This window comes from Bos javanicus, chromosome 3, assembly GCF_032452875.1.
Source record: "Bos javanicus breed banteng chromosome 3, ARS-OSU_banteng_1.0, whole genome shotgun sequence".
Taxonomy (NCBI): domain Eukaryota; kingdom Metazoa; phylum Chordata; class Mammalia; order Artiodactyla; family Bovidae; genus Bos; species Bos javanicus.
In genome coordinates this window covers 7,996,862-8,020,348 of record NC_083870.1, presented here as the reverse complement: position 1 = coordinate 8,020,348, position 23,487 = coordinate 7,996,862, and the positions used below count along the sequence as shown (strand labels likewise).

Below are 23,487 nucleotides of genomic sequence, written 5' to 3'. Positions count from 1 at the left end.
AATCCCATCCCAGGATTCAGGCTCTGCCTCAAACCCTGTACTCCAGATTTCCACCTTTTTTCCTTCTTCTTTTCTTCTGCGTCGACGATTCACTAAGCTCTCATTTGCTCCCTTCCTTCATATTGCTATTCAGTAGGGGCCAACCTAACGTTCTCAAGCCCACACACTTTGCACTGCCATACTACACCAAAGAATGCAATTTATGAAACAAACCTCTCCTCTACAAGGGATGATGAGGAATAAACCAAGATTTTATGTCTAAACTGGTTTACAAAGAAATGAGTCACTGGTTTGACAGTGAGAAGGCTTACTTATCACTACAAACGGTTGACGTGTTTGCAAATCATTTAACTTTTCTAGGCTGCAGTTTCTTTATAAGGGAGAGGAACAAAAGTACAGTTTTTGAGACGCTTTGCAAGGCTAGAGTCCTTTGAAGTAGTGCCTTGTGTGAGCACCTGGTAGATAGTATATGCTCGTTTTTTCCCCAAAGGATAGTATTTTTCCTGAATATAAGGGTAATATAGAGTCCTTACAGAAAATATGGAGAATAAGCCACTCACAAAGAAATAAAAGGCACGCATATTTTCATCATCCAGAAAATCTCTATTAATATTTTGCTGTATGTTTTATCTCTTTGGCATTTTTAATTGCAAGGTTAGAATCATACTGTACACATTTTTAAAGCTACTGAATGTTTATTTAAACATGTGAATATTTCTATATTCATTAAGTACTAGTCTAAAACATTGGTTTAATGACTTCATTGTTATACTATATGGCTACATCATAATTTTTTTAGAAAGTCTCCTATTTTTGAATATTTATGTCATTTCCAGTGTTTTTTCCTCCTCTGGTGGGGCGGCTCTTAAAATCTCTGCTCAGTATTCTTTTAGACTTCCAGCTGTTATTTTCCCCCTGGCCTCCCTCGAGTCAGTACATAGCAGGTACTGCTGCTGCTGCTGCTGCTAAGTCGATTCAGTTGTGTCCGACTCTGTGCGACCCCATAGATGGCAGCCCACCAGTCTCCCCACTCCCTGGGATTCTCCAGGCAAGAACACTGGAGTGGGTTGCCATTTCCTTCTCCAATGCATGAAAGTGAAAAGTGAAAGTGAAGTCGCTCAGTCGTGTCTGACTCTTAGTGACCCCATGGACTGCAGCCCACCAGGCTCCTCCGTCCATGGGATTTTCCAGGCAAGAGTACTGGAGTGGGGTGCCATTGCCTTCTCCAATAGCAGGTACTAGGGTGAACCAAAGATATGAAATGTGATTCATTTGCAGATTGTTTTTCCCTGATGATGCTCCCTGCTTTCTGAAATTTATTCCTTCAATTTCTAGTCAGTCTGGGAGATCTAAACTGTACCTTGATGCGTGAGGTATAAGGTTGGTTTTCAGCATGTTCATATGCCTGACTATGTCTGATTGGTGAGTGCTCTCAGAATGAAGATATGAAGAATGAAGAATGCTCACCCATTGTGGTTCCTTCTTCCAAGGCTTGAATCCTCTTTATTTTCTATCTAATTTAATTGCTCTTCAGATATTTGATAAGATACACACAAATAATGACCCTGGAGGAGGGCATGGCAACCCAGGTATTCCAGAATTCTTGCCTGGAGAATCCCGTGGACAGAGGAGCCGGGTGGGCTACAGTCCATAAGGTCACAAAGAATTGCATAAAGTTTGCAAAGAAAATGACAGAAATGACTCAGCACACATGCACGCACACAAGTAGTGAAGCTTATAAAAACCAAAGGAATAATAAATATAAAATCCAAAATAAGACTCCTTATTGAGAAAAAGAAAAATAGAGGAACATTAGAGGCTTCTTCTGTTTCATTCTTTTTTTTTTAAGTTTAATTTTATTTATTTTAATTAGAGGCTAATTACTTTACAATATTATATTGGTTTTTCTGTTTCATTCTTAAGCAGGGTATTGATATACAAGGATTTAAAATTTACATAACTGGCATCAGGTGGCACGTATTCTTTTACAACTAGTATGTTTTCCATTAAATATTAGTTTTATGGGATTCATTTATGTTGAAACACAGAGCTAGGAATGTGTTTAGCTAGGAATATTCTGAAGATTTAAAACATTTATAAGAATATGTATTTCAAAAATTCTCTATTATTCTTTATGTATGTAGATAAACGTGTCTTTGTATCTTATAAAACTGATCTCTGGGTAATGTCAGGGCAAATACTATGTTAAATCTTTCTATTCATCTCCAGATTAGCTGATTTTTAACAATTGTTGGCTCTATTTTATACAGCTGTCACTAGCCAAATGATGCTTCTACCTGAACCCTGGTTTCAGTTCAGTTCAGTCGCTGAGTCATGTCTGACTCTTTGGGACCCCATGAATCACAGCATACCAGGCCTTCCTGTCCATCACCAACTCCTGGAGTCTACCCAAACCCATGTCCATCGAGTCAGTGATGCCATCCAGCCACCTCATCCTCTGTCGTCCCCTTCTCCTCCTGTCCCCATCCTTCCCAGCATTAGGGTCTTTTCCAATGAGTCAACTCTTTGAATGAGGTAGCCAAAGTATTGGAGTTTCAGCTTCAACATCAATCCTTCAAATGAACACCCAGGACTGGTCTCCTTTAGGATGGACTGGTTGGATCTTCTTGGAGTCCAAGGGACTCTCAAGAGTCTTCTCCAACACCACACTTCAAAAGCATCAATTCTTCGGTGCTCAGCTTTCTTCACAGTCCAACTGTCACATCCATACATGGCCACTGGAAAAACCATAGCCTTGACTAGATGGACCTTTGTTGGCAAAGTAATGTCTCTGCTTTTGAATATGCTATCTAAGTTGGTCATAACTTTCCTTCTAAGGAGTAAGCGTCTTTTAATTTCATGGCTGCAGTCACCATCTGCACTGATTTTGGAGCCCCCAAAAATAAAGTCTGACACTGTTTCCACTGTTTCCCCATCTGTTTCCCATGAAGTGATGGGACCAGATGCCATGATCTTCGTTTTCTGAATATTGAGCTTTAAGCCACCTTGTTCACTCTCCTCCTTCACTTTCATCAAGAGGCTTTTTAGTTCCTCTTCACTTTCTGCCATAAGGGTGGTGTCATCTGCATATCTGAGGTTATTGATATTTCTCCCGGCAATCTTGATTCCAGCTTGTGCTTCTTCCAGCCCAGCGTTTCTCATGATGTACTCTGCATAGAAGTTAAATAAGCAGGGTGACAATATACAACCTTGACGTACTCCTTTTCCTATTTGGAATCAGTTTGTTGTTTCATGTCCAGTTCTAACTGTTGCTTCCTGACCTGCATACAGGTTTCTCAAGAGACAGGTCAGATGGTAGTCTGGTAGTCTGGTAGTCCCATCTCTTTCAGAATTTTCCACAGTTTATTGTGATCCACACAGTCAAAGGCTTTGGCATAGTCAATAAAGCAGAAATAGATGTTTTTCTGGAACTCTCTTGCTTTTTCCATGATCCAGTGGATGTTGGCAATTTGATCTCTGGTTCCTCTGCCTTTTCTAAAGGCAGCTTGAACATCTGGAAATTCACAGTTCACGTATTGCTGAAGCCTGGCTTGGAGAATTTTGAGCATCACTTTACTAGAGTGTGAGATGAGTGCAATTGTGTGGTAGTTCGAGCATTCTTTGGCATTGCCTTTCTTTGGGATTGGAATGAAAACTGACCTTTTCCAGCCCTGTGGCCACTGCTGAGTTTTCCAAATTTGCTGGCATATTGAGTGCAGCACCTTCACAGATTTGAAATAGCTCAACTGGAATTCCATCACCTCCACTAGCTTTGTTCATAGTGATGCTTTCTAAGGCCCACTTGACTTACCTCCAGTTGTGGATGTGACTGGTGATAGAAGCAAGGTCCAATGCTGTAAAGAGCAATATTGCATAGGACCCTGGAATGTTAGGTCCATGAATCAAGGCAAATTGGAAGTGGTCAAACAGGAGATGACAAGAGTGAACGTCGACATTCTAGGAATCACCGAACTAAGACGGACTGGAATGGGTGAATTCAACTCAGATGACCATTATATCTACTACTGTGGACAGGAATCCCTCAGAAGAAATGGAGTAGCCATCATGGTCAACAAAAGAGTCCGAAGTGCAATACTTGGATGCAATCTCAAAAACAACAGAATGATCTCTGTTTGTTTCCAAGGCAAACCATTCAATATCACAGTAATCCAAGTCTATGCCCCAACCAGTAACGCTGAAGAAGCTGAACGGTTCTATGAAGACCTACAAGACTTTTTAGAACTAACACCCCCAAAAGATGTCCTTTTCATTATAGGGGACTGGAATGCAAAAGTAGGAAGTCAAGAAACACCTGGGGTAACAGGCAAATTTGGCCTTGGAATACAGAATGAAGAAGGGCAAAGGCTAATAAAGTTTTGCCAAGAGAACGCACTGGTCATAGCAAACACCCTTTTCCAACAACACAAGAGAAGACTCTATACATGGACATCACCAGATGGTCAACACAGAAATCAGATTGATTATATTCTTTGCAGCCAAAGATGGAGAAGCTCTATACAGTCAGCAAAAACAAGACCGGGAGCTGACTGTGGCTCAGATCATGAATTCCTCATTGCCAAATTCAGACTTAAATTGAAGAAAGTAGGGAAAACCACTAGACCATTCGGGTATGACCTAAATCAAATTCCTTATGATTATACAGTGGAAGTAAGAAATAGATTTAAGGGACTAGATCTGATAGATAGAGTGCCTGATGTACTATGGACGGAGGTTCGTGACACTGTACAGGAGACAGGGATCAAGACCATTCCCATGGAAAAGAAATGCAAAAAAGCAAAATGGCTGTCTGGGGAGGCCTTACAAATAGCTGTGAAAAGAAGACAAACGAAGAGCAAAGGAGAAAAGGAAAGATATTCTCATTTGAATGTAGAGTTCCAAAGAATAGCAAGGAGAGATTTAAAAAAAGCCTTCCTCTTTGATCAATGCAAAGAAATAGAGGAAAACAACAGAATGGGAAAGACTAAAGATCTCTTCAAGAAAATTAGAGATACCAAGGGAACAGTTCATGCAAAGATGGGCTTGATAAAGGACAGAAATTGTATGGACCTAACAGAAGCAGAAGATATTAAGAAGAGGTGGCAAGAATACACAGAACTGTACAAAAAAGATCTTCACGACCCAGATAATCACGATGGTGTGATCACTCACCTAGAGCCAGACATCCTGGAATGTGAACCCTGGTTTAGCATAGGGGAAGTGCATCAAATTCTCTCAATTCCTTTCCCCCAAAATGGATAGTCATTAGGTAACTTATCTCAATAAGTAGAAAACTTTTTCCTAAAATTAGGAAAGGATAGATGTTGATACTGAATTCCCTGTCATCTTCTGCAGAACTAGCAGCAATTATATTAACATTTTTTCTAGCTTTTAAAATACTGTCCAAGGGTTTTATGTATGTGTTATCTCTATCATACAAAAATCACTTATTGGAATGAGATATGCAATTAGGCTGACCTCAGCCATTTAGGCTGGATGAGGTGACGTAATGTGGTGGTTAAGCACGTGCGTCTCTTGTGCTCCCCGGGTTGCAGTTTCAGCTGTCTCAGTTCCCTCATTTGTCAGAGGGGATAAAGATCATAATTACAACTTTCAAATGAGTTAGTTAATGTTTAGAATGGTGCCTGGCAACACGCAAACATTAATTATTCATTTTATCACTAAAACAAATTTTAATGCCCATCGTCGGAAGATGTTTGGGTTTAAAAAAAAAAAACCAAAAAAACCCCACCTCATCCCAAGAAAAGAAGGTAAAATATTAGTAGAACATGGATGGAAAAGAGAACAAGTGCATCTCAGTCATCCCTTAGTCCCCGAGTTTTCTTACACTCCAGTGCCAGAGTGCTAGCAGAGGCCACAAGACCAGACTGATGCCTTCACCGTGACCTATTACTGCCTGCCTGCTCTCTCTGCTATTCCGGCTCTCTTGGTGCCAAGATTGGGTGGAGGCCGCAGTTCCCGCAGATGGCTACAAGCACGGGTGACTACAGAAGTGTACTGAGTAGTGAGTGGTCAGACTGACACTGAGTGCTTGTTAACTGGACTGTGGTTCAGGTAGCCCTGTCCTGGGAGACATTTAGGGACAGGGACCTATATCCAGGACCTGCAGTAGGCTGGCTTAAATGAGACCTGCATACTGGGAGGCACTGAGTGGGCTCCTTGGAAGTGACTACCTAGAGTTTCTTAGAGTTGGCTAGCAGTGGTATGGGGAAGTTTTCTGGAGTGTATAGGGAGAGCCAAAGCAGAACCCAGAGGACGGTTCTATCTGAGGAGTTCATTGGTATGGCGCTGACCAATCAGAATAGTTACTGGCTATTTATTCCTCTTATTGTAATAGGGTGAAATTGTATTTCATTTTTTAAAAACAGATTTATTTAACAGAAAATACTGTTTAACGTATAGTCTAAACATTGGCGGTTAGGATAGTATTCCTTTACCCAAGAGCACATGTAAAGCATTGAGCATTTGCTAATTCTGGTATGCTCTAGTTTTAGTTACTCAATCTAAGTATTTTTCAATTTTCATGCAGTTTATCTTTATTACAAGTTATTTAAAAGCAAATTAAAAAAGATTTCCAATAGTGCCAATTTCCTGAGTATATTAAGACTTGTTTTATGGCCTCATACAAAGTCAATTGAGAAGAATGTATAAACTGTAATTATTGGTCGCAGAGTTTTATATACATATATAATTGGTTGCAAAGTTTTATATATATATATATAAATATATATGGATATGGATATAAGGCTTTCCTGGTGGCTCAGACAGTAAAGAATCTCTCTGTAATGCAGGAGACTCGGGTTCCAGCTCTGGGTTGGGAAGATCCCCTGGAGAAGGGAATAGCAACCCACTCCACTATTCTTTCCTGGAGAATTTCATGGACGGAGGAGCATGGTGGGACAGGACTTAGCAACTAAACCACCATATACATACAAAATGTTAACATGGTAGTAACTCAGTTGTGTCCGATTCTTTGCGACTCCATGGATTGTAGCCCACCATGCTCCTCTGTCTTTGGAATATTGTTAAACTTGTCTTAATATACTTGTTAAACAAGTCTTAATATACTCATTAAATTGGTAGTACTACATATGTATCTTTAAACTGAATCTGCTCCTAATCTGGAATCCCTTTATATATATACATATAAAGTCAAACTCGTTCATTTGTTTATATGTAAGATGATGCTGTGAAGGTGCTGGACTCAATATGCCAGCAAATTTGGAAAACTCAGCAGTGGCCACAGGGCTGGAAAAGGTCAGTTTTCATTCCAATCCCAAAGAAAGGCAGTGCCAAAGAATGCTTGAACTGCCGCACAATTGCAGTCATCTCACACTCTAGTAAAGTGATGCTCAAAATTCTCCAAGCCAGGCTTCAGCAATACGTGAATTGTGAACTTCCAGATGTTCAAACTGGTTTTAGAAAAGGCAGAGGAACCAGAGATCAAATTGCCAACATCCTCTGGATCATCAAAAAAGCAAGGGAGTTCCAGAAAACCATCTGTTTCTGCTTTATTGACTATGCCAAAGCCTTTGACTGTGTGGATCACAATAAACTGTGGAAAATTCTGAAAGAGATGGGACTACCAGACCATCTGACCTGTCTCTTGAGAAACCTGTATGCAGGTCAGGAAGCAACAGTTAGAACTGGACATGAAACAACAGACTGATTCCAAATAGGAAAAGGAGTACGTCAAGGTTGTATATTGTCACCCTGCTTATTTAACTTCTATGCAGAGTACATCATGAGAAACGCTGGGCTGGAAGAAGCACAAGCTGGAATCAAGATTGCCGGGAGAAATATCAATAACCTCAGATATGCAGATGACACCACCCTTATGGCAGAAAGTGAAGAGGAACTAAAAAGCCTCTTGATGAAAGTGAAGGAGGAGAGTGAACAAGGTGGCTTAAAGCTCAATATTCAGAAAATGAAGATCATGGCATCTGGTCCCATCACTTCATGGGAAACAGATGGGGAAACAGTGGAAACAGTGTCAGACTTTATTTTTGGGGCTCCAAAATCACTGCAGATGGTGACTGCAGCCGTGAAATTAAAAGACGCTTACTCCTTAGAAGGAAAGTTATGACCAACTTAGATAGCATATTGAAAAGCAGAGACATTACTTTGCCAACAAAGGTCGGTCTAGTCAAGGCTATGGTTTTTCCAGTAGTCATGTATGGACAGTGAAGAAACCTGAGCGCCAAAGAATTGATGCTTTGGAACTGTGGCATTGGAGAAGACTCTTGAGAGTCCCTTGGACTCCAAGAGGATCCAACCAGTCCATCCTAAAGGAGATCAGTCCTGGGTGTTCATTGGAAGGATTGATGTTGAAGCTGAAACTCCAGTACTTTGGCCACCTCATGTGAAGAGTTGACTCATATGGAAAAGCTGGGAAGGATTGGGGGCAGGAAGAGAAGGGGATGACAGAGGATGAGATGGCTGGATGGGATCACCGACTCTATGGACATGGGTTTGGGTAGACTCCAGAAGTTGGTGATGGACAGGGAGGCCTGGTGTGCTATTCACGGGGTTGCAAATAGTCAGATACGACTGAGAGACTGAACTAACTGAACTGAACTATTAGATCTATGAAATACTGAGAGAAGTATGTTGAATTCTCCCACTATGGTGATAGATTTGTTAATTTCCCTTTTGGTCTAATAATTCTTGCTTTTATATTTTAGTACTATTTTAATAGATACATATGTGTTTAGAGTGTTATGTGTTTATCATGTGTTTAATCTTTTATTAGCATATAGTGACCATCCTCTTCTAGTGATGATTTATTTCTTAAACTTTAGTTTGTCCACCATATAGCTATTAATATATACCAAGTACAAACTTTTTTTTCCTTAGAATATTTCTGACATCAGTTCAGTTCAGTTCAGTTGCTCACTTGGGTCTGACTCTTTGTGACCCCATGGACTGCAGCACTCCAGGCCTCCCTATCCATCACCAACTCACATCCCATGAGTTGGTGACGCCATCCAACCATCTCATCCTCTGTTGTCCCCTTCTCCTCCTGCCTTCAATCTTTCCCGGCATCAGGGTCTTTTCAAAATGAGTCAGTTCTTCACATCAGGCGGCCAAAGTATTGGAGTTTCAGCTTCAATGTCAGTCCTTCCAATGAATATTCAGGACTGATTTCCTTTAGGATGAACTGGTTGGATCTCCTTGTAGTCCAAAGGACTCTCAAGAGTAACAATTCTTTTACATTCAGTCTTTCTGTTTATGTTTAATGTCATTCTTCTAAACAAAATAAAAATAAAATATATTTTAAAAATCCACTTTTGTTTTTAACTGGCACATTTTCTCCAGTTATATTTGTTGTGATTACTGATATATTTTGGATTTATTTCACTATCCCATTTTGTACTTTCTTTTTGCCTCAGTTTTTCTTTTCTTCTTTTCCCACCTTCTTTTGAATTGCTATCATGTGTACATGCAAAGTGAAGTACAGGAAATGTATATGTTTTTAGAATAAACTTGAAAGTTATTTTTACTTTTTGTGGCCAAGATGAAAGTAGTGATTCCCAAACTAGGACTTCATAGAGAAGTAAAAATTTCCCCCAAATGCTGGTGACCAACATAGGGTTGCTAACTTTTCATTTTGCTAAGTTAGGAAATTAATAAAACAATCACAGCCACATCAACTGTCATCTATCCTCATCTTAATGTTATAAAAGAAGGGACATTTAAAAACAAAAATTTAAAGTGTGAAAAAACAATGTTGGCTTAGAGGTCATTTGGCAAACTTATCTGAGATACACACACACACACAGACACACACACATACATATATATATATATTGTGTGTATTCTCATTTCACTGGAAATCAGTGAAAACTTGGACCTGCACCTAATCTGGAACCGTTATTAAAGGGATGCTGGTGCAGAAGGAAGACAGAGATTCTATGTGTTGGTGCCCTGGGACTTGTGCAACAGAGAAAATCACTTCTTGTGAGTGCCTGGGTTCAGAGAAGAACTGGTGTTGTAACCTGGTTGGGTATGCCTGTGGCAGAGAAGATGCAGCTCAGGAAGCCTGGGGTTTTTAAATGGCCCAAGAACAAAGAGAGGAGCTACTTTATCAGGCCCAGCACTGGCCAGAATCTCTAGGTTGATTTCATTGGATAAGGGCCCTTGAATATTTGAATCTGGATTATGTCAGAGTGAAAGTCCATACATTACAGGCATTTATAAACTCTATGTTCTGTCTGGGAGCCTAATAAACTAGTAGAAATCCTTCTAAACAGCTGAAATTGAAGATCAGTTTTGTTTCACTATGCTCCTTTACTTAAATATAATATTTTTCCAGACATGATTAGATATGTGATGCAGTATTTAAAATTTTCACAGTAATAATGTTATTATAAGTTAACACTCACGCATGAATGCATAAATTGCCTAAATCGGCAAAAAAGTATGGTGATGTATTTCTCTGAGGAAAACCAAATGAACTCCTGAACCCACAGCATTCATTTTGGATTCCCCCCAAGACCCCCATCTGTGTAGATCACAACAAACTGTAGAAAATTCTTAAAGAGATGGGAATACCAGACCACCTGACCTGCCTCCTGCAAAACCTGTATGCAGGTCAAGAAGCAACAGTTAGAACTGGACATGGTACAACAGACTGTTTCAGAATTGGGAAAGGAGTAGTTAAGGCTGTATATTGTCACCCTGCTTATTTGGCTTATATGCCAAGTATGTCATTCCAAACTTCGGACTGGAGGAAGCACAAGCTGGAATCAAAATTGCCGGGAGAAATATCAATAACCTCAGATATGCAGATGACATCACCTTTATGGAAGAAAGCGAGGAAGAACTAAAGAGCCTCTTGAAGAGGGTGAAAGAGAAGAGTGAAAAAGCTGGTTTTAAACTCAACATTCAAAAAACTAAGATCATGGCATCCAGTCCCATCGCTTCATGGCGAAATAGATGGAGAAGCAATGAAAACAATGACAGACTTTGGCCGCCAAATCACCGCGAACGGTGACAGCAGGCATGAAATTAAAAGACGCTTGCTCCTTGGAAGAAAAGCTGTGACAAACCTAGACAGTGTATTAAAAAGCACAGACATTACTTTGCCGACAATGGTCCGTATAGTCAAAGTTATGGTTTTTCCAGTAGTCATGTACCGATTTGAGAGCTGGACAAGAAAAAAGACTGAGCGCCAAAGAACTGATGCCTTCCAACTGTGCTGCTGGAGAAGACTCTCGAGAGTCCCTTGGACTGCAAGAAGATCCAACCAGTCCATCCTAAAGAAAAACCAACCCTGAATATTCATTGAAAGGACTGATGCTGAAGCTGAATGAAGCTCCAATACTTTGGCCACCTGATGCGAAGAACTGACTCATTCGAGAAGACCCTGATTCTGGGAAAGACTGAAGGCAGGAGGAGAAGGGGACGACAGAGGATGAGATGGTTGGATGGCATCACCGACTCAATGGCCATGAGTTTGAGCAAGCTCTGGGAGTTGGTGATGGACAGGGAGGCCTGGCGTGCTGCAGTCCATGGGGTCGCAAAGAGTCGGACTCGACTGAACGACGGAACGACGACGAAGAGTCAGGTTCATTCACCTTCGGCTGCTCTCGTTTTCTTAGCATCTTCCGGGTAGAAACTGAGTCCTGTCTCAGATCTAAGCAGGCGCTAGTGCGGGAAAAGGACCCACTTCTCTCTGGGCTACTTACTTCCCTGGTGCTCTGGAGGGGGATGTCTCTACCAGTTCCTACCCGGCCTCAACCACATTGAAGACACAGAACACTTCGAGTTTATTTTCAGTGACCCAAGTTGGAAAAAGGCACTCCCACTGTCTGTCTCTGTAGCGCAATCGGTTAGCGCGTTCGGCTGTTAACCGAAAGGTTGGTGGTTCGAATCCACCCAGGGACGAAGTGTAGCAATTTTGACCCTTGAAATAGACCTGTCAGTTTCTCACCGGAAACCAATGGCATTAACATTATGAAAGTTTGCAAATCTCCACCCAGCCTGAGTCCAACCTACTACTTTTTTTTTGTTTGTTTGTCTTAGAAATTGAAGTAGAGTTGATTTGGGACTTTCCCTGTGGCCCAGCTGGTAAAGAATCCGCCTGCAGAGGGAGACCTTGGTTTGATCCTTGGGTTGGGAAGATCCCCTGGAGGCGGGAAAGGCTACTCACTCTAGTATTCTGGCCTGGAGAATTTCACCAACTGTAAAGTCCACCGGGTCGCAAAGAGTTTGCCACGACTGAGCGACTTTCACTTTCACTTTCATAGTTGATCTGGGCTCCCCTGGGGGCTCAGCGATAAAGCATCCGCCTGCCAATGCAGGAGAAGCAGGCTGGATCCCTGGGTCAGGAAGATGCCTTGGAGAAGGAAATGGCAACTCACTGCAGTATTCTTGGCTGGGAAATCCCATGGACAGAGGAGTCTGGCTACACTGCGTGGTGTCACAAAGGAGTCGGACACGACTTAGCGACTCAACAACAATAGTTGATTCACAGTGTGGTGCCCATCTCTTTGGCATCACACTGTATAGCAGTGTTGTGGCGCTTTGTGGCACTACATGGCATTTTTCTGTACAGCAAAGTCACTCAGTTATGCACATAATTATAGGTTAATCCCAAGAAACCTGGCAGGCAGGTTTATAGTTTCCTGTGCTGTACAGGACTTTGTTGTTTATCCATCCTCAATGTAATTGTTTCCTTTACCAACCCCAAACTCCCAGTCCTTCCCTCTCCCTTCCCTCCTCCCCCTTGGCAACCACAAGTCTCATCTCTTTCAGTTCTCTATGTATTTTGCTAGCAGTTTCTAAACAAAGGGTGTATGAGATCAGGGTTGCAACTAGGAGAACAATTTTTACTTGCTTGAATAAGGTTCTACTAAAATTGCATCACGAAACTGATGCTTTAAAAATATTTACCAACCAAAATCCAAAACTGGATTCTTTTGCCCTACATCTGCCTGTCTTGCCCGTTGTACTTGTATTCTTAACTTGTGAAACTGTGTTTCCAGACCCTGGGCTCTCAGTCATGCTACGTCCTGCTGATTCGAAATTTTTGGAGAACCTACCTTCTAAACATTTGAATAGCCATCTCCCTCTTCTGCCTGCTGATAGTTACTTTCTGATTACTTGCCCCCTGAGTTACTGCAATAACCACCTTGCTGCCTAAGCAGTGTCCTGTCTTCAACTGTCCTCTTCTTTCCAGCCTCCAAGTAGCTTCCAGAGAGGCTTTCTTTAGAAAAGACCTGTTCTGCTTAAAATCCTTCAATGACTTGCAGGGTAAATGACAACCTCCTTATCTTGGAAGGCAGTGCCTTTCAAGATCTGGCCCCTGAACTCTCTGCTGTCCTTCACTGACTCTTTAGACTGCAACAGAACCAAACCACTTTCTTGACCCCCTTCTCCGGCTTTTGAATCATTGCCCATCAGCCTTCAGCACTTCTCTTTTTTGCCTGGCAAACTTTTAGTCATCCATTACCACAATACCAAATATTAAGCCTCTTTTCGGCAGCCCTTTCTTCATCCTCTATTTATGCTTTTTATTTTTTTCACTAGAATGAAAATTGCTCCAGGGAATGACCCTGGGTTGTTCATCTTGATATCTTCAGCAGCTAAATGCTAGCTTGGGCACTTCCTTGGTGATCCAGTGGTTAAGAATTTGCCTTCCAATTTAGGGTATATGGGTTTGATCCCTGCCTTGGGAACTAAGATCCCACAAGCCCCAGGGAAACTAAACCCCCATGCCTGCAATTAGGGCCAGCCTCAGCCACACATTAAAAAAAACAAAACTTTTTTTTTTAATTGGCACTTAAGTACTAAGTAGATGTGAGTTGAATGTTTAACGTTTCCAAATGCCCTTGTCTCATGTCCAAATCTAATATCCCTATACTTCTAATATTCTTATACCAAACCTGAATTGTTGGCTTGGCATAAAGCTCATAGTTGACCTACTTCTTTCCTAGCTCTACCTTTTCTTGCCTGCCCCATGCTCTAAAACTACCTCTAATTCCCATCCATCCTCCTATCCCAGACCACCTATCAGAGTTCCCCTTTGCCCAGTTGTTTCAACAAGATCTGGTGAAATAGCAAGTTGACTAATTCATATGAGTTGTGGTGAGATGGTTGCTGAGAGGAGAGGGGTTTCTCATTAACTAATCTCTGATAAGACTTTAGGCAATGGAGGACAAAAGGATTCTATCATTCATGTTTTATTATCGTGGTTTTTCCATCTTCTATCTAACAATAACATGCAGAATCTTGTAAAAATGGCTTACCGGAATCAAGAAATGTTCAGTTTAAAGCTTCTAAAACACAAAGAGAGATAGCTAAAGCTTTCTTCCAGAAGCAGTGATTGATTTCACCTCTACTCCATTATTATTGACATGCTGAAGGATTTAAAAGTTTCATGATTTAATTCAGTAGAGTTTAGTACATTTAATAGTGGTTATCCAACATTTGTTTAAGGGTGATGTGAATAAAGCTGAATTAGATATTGAAGTGAAAATTCTGGTTTTATATGCCCCTTCTCTCTAATTTTCAGTCTAAAAGCATCCTCATCTCCTGCCAGCTCCTTCCTGTGCAGTTGTGGTTGACTTTTTCTTGTAATGCGTTCTCGGTTTAGACACTGATATATCTTTGTTCAGTGGGCTTAATTTGGGACAGCAATGTTCCTTCCAATGAGTTTATTCTGTGCTTTCTTTTGCAAATCCTCCAACCCCTAACCCCCTTCCTGGATCATTTTCTACTCATGACATTGAGAGGATTTATCATTGTATACTCACAGACTCACACTGTATCCTTTTGACAGGGGCTCCCCTGGAAAACTCAATCCCATCTCACGTCTGTGATTTTCTTTTACCTCCACCATGGTTCATGTTCTAGGAAGACAGCCCAGTTGGTGGTCTTGTCTGGTCTATCCTGGACTACCCTGCTCTTTCTCAGCCACCCTCTTCATTGGTTGGGCTCTGTTCCCTAGACCCCCACATGTACCCACAGACTATCTAGAAGGAGTTTCAGGGTGCCTTGAAGGCAGTCAGCGTGCAGCAAAACATGTAGACCACCATCCAGCTGCCTCTCCACCATGAATTTTCTTCTTTACATATCCATTTATTTTAGCACAATATTCATACATCAGGGCTGATCTTTGAGAGTCTGTATGGTTGTTCTCTTGGGACAGAATGGTTGGAATACAGAAAGCAGCCACGTAGCTCTGAGACTTCTATTTCTGGTGATGCAGATATTTACTGGTCCTTCACGGTTGGCACTTTCTTTCCATAGGAGACTAGAAGAAACAGAGTTGGGTGAAGGATCCTCAGATCCCTAGAGTCTGACGTGTAATTTTCCTGCTGCTCCCAGAGATGCCTGTTGGGAGATGATAAGGCTGTGAAATTAGGAAGAGGTTCATAGATGCTGCTTTTATCACCCCCATGGGATGGGGATGCTGCTTTCATTACCTCCATTTGTCCTAAGGGCCCTTGCTCCATGTGACTTTGCCATCCCTCCATTCCTCTGAGCTTTGAAGGTGTCTCCGTACAGAAAAATACAGTCCCGTGTCCACTGCAAACAGGACTCCCATCACCAGACAGAAGGTGATCTGGTGCCAAGGTAGAAAGAATGACGAGACAGTTTGTAAAGTTTCTGGAGCTGAGCAGAGAGATGAGAAAAAAATGACATTTGTTAAGGCAGAAAATTGGCATAAACAGTGAGGTCATCACTGTGAAGTCTTTCTGACACCTGCTAAGAAACAGATTCTATTGAATGTGGGGGAGCCTGGAAGAAAGCCACAGCTTCCTCCTACCAGTTTTGGATTGTAGTGCTTCTTGAGCAATAGTGTTTTCATGTTTGATGGAGGTACTTGTAGCTGGGTTTTGCGTGAGATCATCAACCCTGAATATTCATTGGAAGGACTGATGCTGAAGCTGAAGCTCCAATACTTTGGCCACCTGATGCGAAGGAGAAGGAGGTGACAGAGGATGAGATGTCTAACTCAATAGACATGAGTTTGAGCAAACTTGGGAGTTAGGTAAGGACAGGGAAGCCTGGCATGCTGTCTATGGGGCTGCAAAAAGTCGGACATGACTTAGTGACTGTACAACAGCAATGAGAGATATCAAAGTTTAAGTTGTTGTGAGAACACTGTTTTTTAATTCAGTAACTTTCTCTTGTGTCTCAAAATTATACTCAGTGTATTCACCCGACTCAAGAAAATGAAAAAACAAAAACAAAAACAAAAACCAACACACACAAGGTAAGCCGTTGAAATCTACTACTTATCTTACTTATCGTCAGAAAATATTTCTTTATCAAGGCTCAGTAACTAAGAACCCAAAATGGAAAGGGCTAGAATTTGTTGCTTCTCAACCTCTTAGCCATTAAGATTGTTTTAAAGTCATTCTCTGCTGTTGCCTATAAGGTAGTAAGATGAGAGTGCATTTTTAGTCTCAATTTAAAAAATCTTAATTTTAATATAATTTTGAACTTAAAAAATGGATGTCAATAAAGTACAAATAACTCTCAGATATTCTTTACCTAGATTTACTAATTGTTTGCAATTTGCCCCCATTTTCCTTATTATTTGCTCTCTCTTTTCCTAGCTATTTGAGAGTATTTACTTTCAATTTAAATTGTGATGAAGTTATTTTTTATACAAACTGTGGCATTGTTTTGTTAGAATCTCAGAAGATGTGTGTCTATATTGCTGTATTATTACATGTAAATTGCTTACAGTGTATTGTTGTTCAGTCACTCAGTCGTGTCGAATCTTGGTGACCCCATGGACTGCAGCATGCCAGGCTTAACTGTCCTCCACTATCTCTCAGAGTTTGCTCAAACTCATGTCCGTTTAGTCAATGATACTATCCAACCATCTCATCCTCTGTCGCCCCCTTCTCTTCCTGCCCTCAATCTTTCCCAGTATCAGGGTTTTTATCTCAGTCTGATTCCAGGTGGAAGTTTTGGGAGATTAGGAAGTCCAGGAGCACCATGGCAGGGCATCTCTGACCCTGGAGGATGGTGCTACAGAAACTGGAGATGTTTTCTAAATGATTTGGAAAGTGGAATTCAATATCAGTTCAGTTCAGTCGCTCAGTCGTGTCCGACTCTTTGTGACCCCATGGACTACAACACGCCAGGCTTCCCTGTCCATCACCAACTCCCAGAGCTCACTCAAACTCATGGCCATTGAGTCGGTGATGCCATCCAATCATCTCATCCTCTGTCATCCCTTCTTCTTCTGCTTCAATCTTTCCCAGCATCAGGGTCTTTTCCAATGAGTCAGTTCTTCGCATCAGGTGGCCAAAGGATTGGAGTTTCAGCTTCAGCATCAGTCCTTCCAATGAATATTCAGGACTGATTTCCTTTAGGATTGACTGTCCTTGCTGTCCAAGGGGCTCTCAAGAGTCTTTTCCAACACCTCAGGTCAAAAGCATTAATTCTCAGGTGTTCAGATTAAGTGCATGTAATGAAGCATTCAACACAGTGTCCAGCACACTGAAAAATGCCCAATAAATGTCAGCTTGTCTTTGTTACAAAAGTGGAAATTGAGTTCAAGAGACTAACTGGCCACAGTCATATGGTTAATCAGCAGCAGAGCCAGAACACAGGTTCTGGGTCTTTCTGTGAGAAAGTGAGGGGTTACTGCCAGCTAGACTCTTGGCTAAGACTTGAGACTTGGAAGAGAAAGGGGAGCAGGAGCAGGCAAAAAAAGAGCCAGCACGATAGAGACACACAAGAGTGTGGATATGGTTTGAATGAGGTAAGTTAGGACAGGCATATTTATGAGGAAGGAAATGTGGCCTTTGCACCTGCTGTCATGTTTCAAAGTGAATGACACTCGTAAAGAAGTCTGTGGAATTGTCAGCAATTTCCTCCCAACTCATCTCCCCAGTGTGAATGCAAGATTCCCAGCACAGGGGTCTCTGGTCCCTTTAGTGCCACACATGTCTTACCTTGAACAGTGATCTGCACAGACTCTGAAGACTCGTTTTTAGACCCGATAATGCCCCTGCAGAAGTAGGAACCACTGTGTTCAAGTTTTGCTTCTGGAATGTGGAAGTCAGAATTCCAATGAAAATACTTCTTGCCTCTGCCATTCCGGAAATACTGGACCTTTGCTACAGGAGTTTTCTTCCAGCTGTGACACTTCAGCCGAATGGGCTTTCCCACATTTACCACCCGTTGAGCGACCTGGAGCAATAGCCAGCCTGCAAGACACAAAGAGAACACAGGCCCAGGAGGCCTCAGCACCCAGCACAAAGCTCTTCTGAAGAGAATGCTCACCACCCAGGTGCTGGGGGACAGTGGAACTCCAGACCGGGCGGCGCCATCCTTATGTAACTTTCTTTGGGAAAAAGACAACTGGACTCTGGATGAGAACTCAAGTCACTCCAAGAGCTTTTGTCTAATGGGAGAGAGGGACAGACACACACATGATCAAAGCATAAAGTGAGAGCAGAGGGACTAAGTGATGAGGCAGGTGAGAAGCAAGCTGCAGCATCCTCAAAGTCCACACTTGGATTTGCTATGGAAGGTGATAAGGGGCCATTGTAAATTCTAGATCAAAGAGTAAGAATCATATTAGAATACAAGGAAAGGTAGACTTCAGAAGGAATAGATGGTTTTAGGAATGTTGGAAGACTGTTGCAACCAGTCAGGAAGAAGGTTACTGAGTATCCATAGGAGTGGCTACAGAAATTGTGAAGGAGAACTCCTTGTAAAAGTCAGGGAGAGGAAAGAAAAGCATGCTTGGTAGTGCTGATGGTAACTGCTAATTTCAGGGGCCACAGTGTCTTAGCAAGACCATTTCATTACAGAGCACAGCCTTTAAGACGGAAACAGTTAATCATCAAAACAACTCTTTTCACAACTGCCTTGCCAAGTAACCAGACTTCACACACACAGAGAACTTGAAGTCATGGTGAGGAAGTTGGCCTGAATAATTTAAAACGATACTGCAGAGAAATTTTAAAATGACATGAGAAAACATTTATCAGAGAATGTTAAGTTAAAAAGAATATAAAACATATGTATGCTCATAAAAAAGAAAGAACATGTGCTTAAATATTAACAGGGGTTACATATGTAATCATATATATACATACATACACACACACATATATATACATAACTTATGTTGTATATACACACATATACGCACACACACACACACACACATATAGTTTGGTTTCTTTGAGGGGAGAACATTCTTATTCCATTCAGGGTGTCATGGACTCAGTGAATGTTCATATATACATTAGTTAAACAAATATCTTATTGAGAACTTACTATGTCATGTCATGCAGATTGGGGACACCCAGATGACTGAGACACATCAAAGAACCTGTGGTCTAGGCGTAGAAACACATATACTCAGAAATAATTATAATACCAGGTGATAAGTGCTACAACAGGCTAAGAACAAAGGACTGCATGACCAAAGAGAATGGAGCAAAGAAATTCGGCCCGAAGAAAGTAAGCAAAGCTTCTCAGAGAAGAAGATAAGTGAAGTGGGTCCAAAAGAAGGATCAGGAGTTTGCCTGGTGAACTTAATGCTCTTGGTCAGAGTTTAAAACTGTTCACACTAATTAGACTTCTAAAGTCAGTTTCTAGAGCCAAGTTTAAGACAAACTAACAACTCCAAGACTTGAGGTTTCTCTTGCTTCCTGTTGGTAATTCCCCATTTTATTTGGTCACAGGTGGCCATCTCTTGGGATTCCCAGGTGGTGCTAGTGGTAAAGAACCTGCCTGCCAAAGCAGGAGATGTAAGAGATGTGGCTTAGATCCCTGGGTTGGGAAGATCCCCTGGAGGAGGACATGGCCATCCACTCCAGTATTCTTGCCTGGAGAATCCCATGGACAGAGGAGCCTGGCAGGCTACAGTCCATAGGGTCACAAAGAGTCGGATATGACTGAAGCAACTTGGCACACAGGCATGGCCATCTCTCACCTAGCTAGATTGAGAACTAAGTCAACTAAGTAACACAGTCAGGTGTAGGAGCCCAGAAAATCAGCTTCAGAGACCCAGGTCCGTGGAATTTTGTTGCAGGTCCTCCTTCATTAAACCCGCCTTTCCCTCCAGGCTTGTTCCACTCACATACATTATGGAGATGGGGCAGTCATGCAAATAGAGTGAAGCTTACAAGACACAGCAGTTACCAGGCTATGTGGTGTGATTTCAGGGACACCAGGAGAGATCTCTGCCTCAACATACTTCTCCTTGCATCCAATGCCTGGATTTTGTTAAGATACAAAGACTTTCGTTCCATGATGAATGTGCGGGCTGAACGTGTATCTATCTCTATTAGGAGAGATTTCACATTGCCAAATTTAGGCTGAAGTGTATATTTGAGTGTAGCGTTGATGGGAAGAGGAAATAGATATGATGCAAGATTAGGGGTGGCTTGTTGGGTAGCTTAGAGAATGTGGAGATTGTGTCTGAGAATGAGGAGATTGAGGTCCTAAAGTGGATTCATTAATTTATTCAATAACTGTTATAGAGCATTGATGTCATGCCCTGACCTTCAGATGACACCATTCATGCTGTATATATTCATCTTCTATGTGAATGTAGATTCTTGGAATTGTGCAGTCCAGCAGCCCTGTCCCTAGTGTATGCCAGGCTTTGACATTTTATCTAAGGCCTACTTGGAGCTAGGACTACAATACTGATGTAATTCAATAGACTACAGATCATCTCATCCTAGTTTTAATCCCCAGGAACATTATTTTTTTTCAGGGCCTCTTTTTTTTTTTATCCTTTATTGGTCAGTTCCTTTTTCCCCTTCTCCTACTCACCTACGTGGACTTCTAGCTTCACCGGGTCACTGAGTGCAGAGAGGCCTGTCTGACACTTGTACTCGCCACTGTCCTGAACCTTGACATCTGCGATGAAGTAGCTGGGGGTCTGGCTTGAGATGAGAGTTCCATTGTGCCACCACTTTGTGGAATTGTCTTCAACAGGGTAGTCTCCCTGGCACTTCAGAGTCACACGGTCATTCGTGAGCACGTGGTTCCACTGAGGGTCTAGGAGCACCACAGCCTTTGAGGGATCTGCTGAAGTGTTAAGAGAATGTAGATAAGGGCAGAGAAGTGAGCAGGCTCTATATTGGTATTCCCAAGGAGGCTCAAAACCCATTGCAAACTGAGAGTTGGCATTTCAGCCTTAGTATTGCACTCAGTCTCGAGAAGGCAATGACAACCCACTCCAGTACTCTTGCCTGGAAAATCCCATGGTTGGAGGAGCCTGGTAGGCTGCAGTCCATGGGGTCGCTAAGAGTTGGACACGACTGAGCGACTTTACTTTCACTTTTCACTTTCATGCATTGGAGAAGGAAATGGCAACCCACTCCACTGTTCTTGCCTGGAGAATCCCAGGGACGGTGGAGCCTGGTGGGCTGCCGTCTGTGGGGTCGCACAGAGTCGGACACGACTGAAGTGACTTAGCAGCAGCAGCAGCAGCAGCATTGCACTCAGTCTGAGCATACTGACTTGGAGAGACTTAGCCTCCTCCTTGGTAGGGCCAAGCCCACTGTATTGGGGGAATTGCCCCTGCCAAGAATCTGCCCGCAATGCAAGAGACCTGGTTTCAATCCCTGGGTCGGGAAGATCCTCTGGAGAAGGAAATGGCAATCCACTCCAATATTTTGCCTGGAGAATCCCATGGACAGAGGAGCCTGGAAGGCTATAGTCCATGGGGTTGCAAGTCAGACAAAACTTAGCGACTAAACCACCACCACCACCACCATCAACTCCATGTCAACAGTTTCTTGTGCAAAGAACATTTCCTAACAGTGCCCTGCAGCTATTACACATTTACATGCCTCACTCGATCCGTCCAAGACCATGAAGCAAACTCACCAGTTTGCGTGTCAGCTGAAACTGTAAGAAAAAAAGAATAAAACAAATATTGGTCAGCAGCAGAGAACAGGGTGACTGGAGTGTGGTATTTAAACTCCCCTGCCCACCTCTGCCCTCAGAGGCCAGTGTTTCCAAGAATCAGGATAAAGATAGTGGGGACTTCCCTGGTGGTAAGAATCCGCCTGCCAGTAAAGGGGACGCGGGTTCAATCCCTGGCGCCAGAAGTAAGATCCCACACACTGCAGAGCAACCAGAGCTCATGTTCTAGAGCCCATGAGCCACAACTACTGAAGCCTGAGCACCCTAGAGCCTGTGCTCCACAACAAGAGAGACCACCGCGACGAGAGACCACCGCGACAAGAGGCTTGCGCTCCGCCACTAGAGACAGCCCGCGCAAAGCGATGAAGAGCCTGAGCGCCACAGTGAAGGCCCCGTATAGCCATTAAATAAACAAACAAGGTAAAGACATCTTCAACAAAGATGAATAGAGTGGGTATCTCCCCCACTGCCTGCCTTCTGGTTTCCAGCGTCTGTACCTCCTAATCTGTTGTCTGCCCAAATCCCTGTTTTCAATACCCTTCCTCCTTGGTCCCTGTTCAAACCCCAAAGTTAAGGGCACAGGTTGAATATCTCTGAATCAAGCCATGGAAACTATCTCCACCCAAGTCCTCTGGAAAGGATAGAAATGAAATGACTGAGAGAGGAGCATTGGAAAGTGAGAGTGGGAGACAGACCTTAGGGGCTACCCAGTGCACACTTGTCAGTTTATAGCCAGAGAAGCTGAGACCTAGAGGAGTGAAGTGACGGAGAACTCATGTCCTCTCCTTTCACCTCCCCATTATGCCCATTTCCTGTATCTCTAACCCCTGAAGCTGTGTCCTAGGAGCTAAACCAAGGTCTATAGACATAGGAAGGGGTCTGTCCTTGGTTAAGGGTCTCATTCCTTGCCTGAGAAGAGATGCCTGCTGTGCCCAGGGCATCTTTGCTCTGCTCTCAGGCCAAGTGAGTCTGACTTACCTAGAAGCAGCAGAGCTGCCGGTGGTAGCAGTTGCCACATGCTGTGTGTTAGAGTGCGAAAGTCACCACAGATAGGAACCCTCAAGAGACCTAGCTGACTCGAAGAGAGGAAGTAAACAGCCTTTCTCCCCACCCCTAATCTATTACGCACCAGTTTCCATTTCTGGGAACTTCATGTAATTCCTGAATATAAATGGCAGACGAATGAGCCCACTTCTTGCATTAGGACCCACCAATGCCACGTTCGAGACAATAGGAGCCTGGGAATGAGACTCAAGAAAGAGAACACTTCCTTAGGGGGGTCTCTTGTTCTATTTCAAAACGTCTCACTCTCCTGCTTGGCCCAGACCCATCTCCAAGCAGCCAGGGCCTGCCTACAGAAAGAAAAAAAGAAAGTAAAGTCACTCAGTTGTGTCCAACTCTTTGCAACCCCATGGACTGTAGCCTACCAGGTTTCTTCGTCCATGGGATTCTCCAGGCAAGAATACTGGAGTGGGTTGCCATTTCCTTCTCCAGGGGATCTTCCTGACCCAGGGATTGAAGCTGGGTCTCCTGCATTGCAGGCAGACGCTTTACTGTCTGAGCGACCAGAAGCTACCCACAGGAAGCAGTCATTTAAAT

General features: G+C 42.6%; 1 protein-coding gene and 1 non-coding gene across 3 annotated transcripts; one reads left to right on the top strand and one right to left on the bottom strand.

The window, feature by feature from the left end:
- The first annotated feature begins 11,833 nt into the window (after positions 1-11,833).
- On the top strand, positions 11,834-11,907 carry TRNAN-GUU (transfer RNA asparagine (anticodon GUU)). Its single transcript has one exon. It is a non-coding gene; the product is annotated as a tRNA-Asn (tRNA).
- Positions 11,908-14,188: 2,281 nt separating this feature from the next.
- On the bottom strand, positions 14,189-22,966 carry LOC133237855 (low affinity immunoglobulin gamma Fc region receptor III-A). 2 transcript variants are annotated; one of them, XM_061400482.1, is made up of 6 exons: positions 22,867-22,966; positions 21,850-21,870; positions 20,788-21,045; positions 17,943-18,197; positions 15,450-15,639; positions 14,189-15,357 (listed from the first exon to the last, which is right to left on the bottom strand). In XM_061400482.1, the coding sequence occupies exons 1-5, from the start codon at positions 22,904-22,906 to the stop codon at positions 15,461-15,463; spliced, it is 753 nt and encodes a 250-aa protein (XP_061256466.1). In that variant the 5' UTR covers positions 22,907-22,966; the 3' UTR covers positions 14,189-15,357; positions 15,450-15,460. The 2 variants fall into 2 exon arrangements, with proteins under 2 accessions (XP_061256466.1, XP_061256470.1); XM_061400486.1 differs by having other exon boundaries at positions 20,788-21,042.
- Between the last annotated feature and the right edge of the window lie 521 nt (positions 22,967-23,487).

Coding starts and splice junctions, on each gene's coding strand:
- LOC133237855 (XM_061400482.1), bottom strand. CDS start 22,906: ATGTGGCAACTGCTACCACCGGCAGCTCTGCTGCTTCTAG. Junction 21,046..21,849: donor TTCAGCTGACACGCAAACTG/GTGAGTTTGCTT, acceptor TTAACACTTCAG/CAGATCCCTCAAAGGCTGTG. Junction 18,198..20,787: donor GAAGCTAGAAGTCCACGTAG/GTGAGTAGGAGA, acceptor TGTGTCTTGCAG/GCTGGCTATTGCTCCAGGTC.